This window comes from Beta vulgaris, chromosome 1 (genome assembly GCF_026745355.1).
Source record: "Beta vulgaris subsp. vulgaris cultivar EL10 chromosome 1, EL10.2, whole genome shotgun sequence".
Classification (NCBI taxonomy): Eukaryota; Viridiplantae; Streptophyta; class Magnoliopsida; order Caryophyllales; family Amaranthaceae; genus Beta; species Beta vulgaris.
Window position 1 is genome coordinate 26,242,091 of NC_079202.1, and position 2,276 is coordinate 26,244,366.

Genomic DNA, 2,276 nt, shown 5'->3' on the forward strand with positions numbered 1-2,276 from the left:
ATCAAAATTACTAAAGCAAAAACATTTTTCTACTACATCATAAATACTAAAAATATTATAACATTGACTTATCGCTAAGAACATAGTGCACCCACCACACCCCTTAGCAAATCCATCAAGGTAGAATCTTTTTGAAAATCCACCAATCGCATTGATGAGATGATCCAGCAACAAACTACACCAATTATACTCATGAGCTCTCTCTGCTACAAATGCAGCATACAACATACTCACAGCCAATCTCTGACATGTCGTAGGGCATATCAGATCATTTAAGGCCATCATCAGAAAGGCCTTCTTAAATTCAACATCTGAAGATATTTCACCTTCAACAATTTGTTTAATTACACTAGCTTTAATTCCCCTAACACCAGAACGACTAGTATACCCATATACATCAAAAAACCTCATTACCACATCACAACCCTCATCATCATCACCATAGAATGGTACGATCTTCGGCCCCGCCGAAAAACCCATAACCCAATAAACCTGTGTCTTACTAAGAGGGAATTCTAGCCCATCGGGCATCAGCAACACCATATTCTTAACATCAACCCTTGTACACAGCCAATAACAAAAGGTCCCAGGCAAACTTTTACCAGCGAAAAACAAAAGACCACCAAAACCCATCTCCGTCACTAGCTTACACTTCCTCATCAAATCCCTTCACAACCTTCCCAAATGTCTCTACTCTACAATTCATATTACTCTCCTACATGAAAATAAACAATATATGAGCATTTTACATATCAAAATCAACTATTTTAATATAAAACAAAACACAATCTAATCATCATATAACATTACTCTTTTATTATTCATGGCGCGTTGTGTAGCAATTACTTTGCCTTCTGCCTTCAAGCATCCACCTTTGCTTAGATCATTCTCCTATTATAAATTACATGCATTACATATTATATACTTAATTTATTCACCGTGTATTCAAAACTTCAATAAGAACTTCAATAACATTACTTACCCGATACACTCGTGCTTCTATTTCTTTATACGCTCTTCCAGATTTCTTCCCTATTACCTATTTTCCATTTCTATATAATATCATTATTACAAAAAAATAACAAAATCATATATATATATATATATATATATATATATATATATATATATATATATATATATATATATATATATTATATATATATATATATATATATATATATATATGCCAATAAGAACATCAAATGTACCTCTTTTTCCCCGTCTGAATGAAGATCCTCGGTACTAGATTCTTCATTGTCATCACTTACATGCACATCATCGAATTCAGACACCTCCATTTGAAATTATTAAATAGCTATATCAGTTACAATAATCACATTATAAATTAAAAGCACTCATAACTCCAAATTACAACAATTTTTACCTTTTGCTTCTTCGCCATTTCTGCAATACACCTTGATTACACTAACAAAATAAATTCAATTATATTCAGATTCGTAGTTGGAATGCAAACTATACTATCTACTAGCAGATTCTATAATATCTAGTACCAGCAAATTTTACACAATAATTTAAATTTAACCTCTAGATCATAATTAAACATACTTTTCTTTTCCAGGTTCTCATGACATGATTTCTCTTCTCACCATACAAATTGAAAAAAAATATATAAATTTGAATTTTCTCAAAATTACTAAATTTATTCTAAAATGAAGATTACAAAATTTATCAGAAGTTCTCAACACTTTTATCAACATTTCAAATTTGATTTTAACCATCATTATATTTACAAATATTACACTTTTTATATTTTCACATCAACTCCTATCTTTCACACTGCATTACTACAATTTTTTTTTTCAATATAATTATAAATTCAATTATTCGCGCACTTAATTATACATTTTTTATTTTTATAATTTACCAAAAAACACTATTTTTACATGAATTTTTTTTAAACAATATAAATATAGAATTCAGATTTTTCCACCAGTAAATATATAATAATACCACTTTTAAATAATTTATATATATATCACAAATTTAACTTACATTATCGGCGCAGGTTTCTTCTTCGTCTTCTCCGACGATTGTTTTTCCTTCTCCAAACCTTCTCTCTCCTCTTCGTTTTATCTTTCAGTCAAGAGTACTGATAATTCTCTCTCCTCCCTGTTTCTTTCACACAAATACACACGTTAGTTTTTTTTTTGTCCTCAGTCGTCACTTTTTGCCAGGTTTCTGTCATTTCATGCTTTTTCTTTTTTTTTCAAACCCAACTTTTAGGAAACTCCTTCCCACATTTTTTTTGCAGT

General features: G+C 30.0%; 1 protein-coding gene across 1 annotated transcript; it reads right to left on the reverse strand.

Annotated features, from left to right (window-relative positions):
* Positions 1 to 646: 646 nt before the first annotated feature.
* LOC104898709 (uncharacterized) lies at positions 647 to 1,422 on the reverse strand. Its single transcript, XM_057391578.1, has 5 exons — positions 1,388 to 1,422; positions 1,212 to 1,295; positions 983 to 1,039; positions 811 to 891; positions 647 to 715 (listed from the first exon to the last, which is right to left on the reverse strand). The coding sequence occupies exons 1-5, from the start codon at positions 1,403 to 1,405 to the stop codon at positions 647 to 649; spliced, it is 309 nt and encodes a 102-aa protein (XP_057247561.1). The 5' UTR covers positions 1,406 to 1,422.
* Between the last annotated feature and the right edge of the window lie 854 nt (positions 1,423 to 2,276).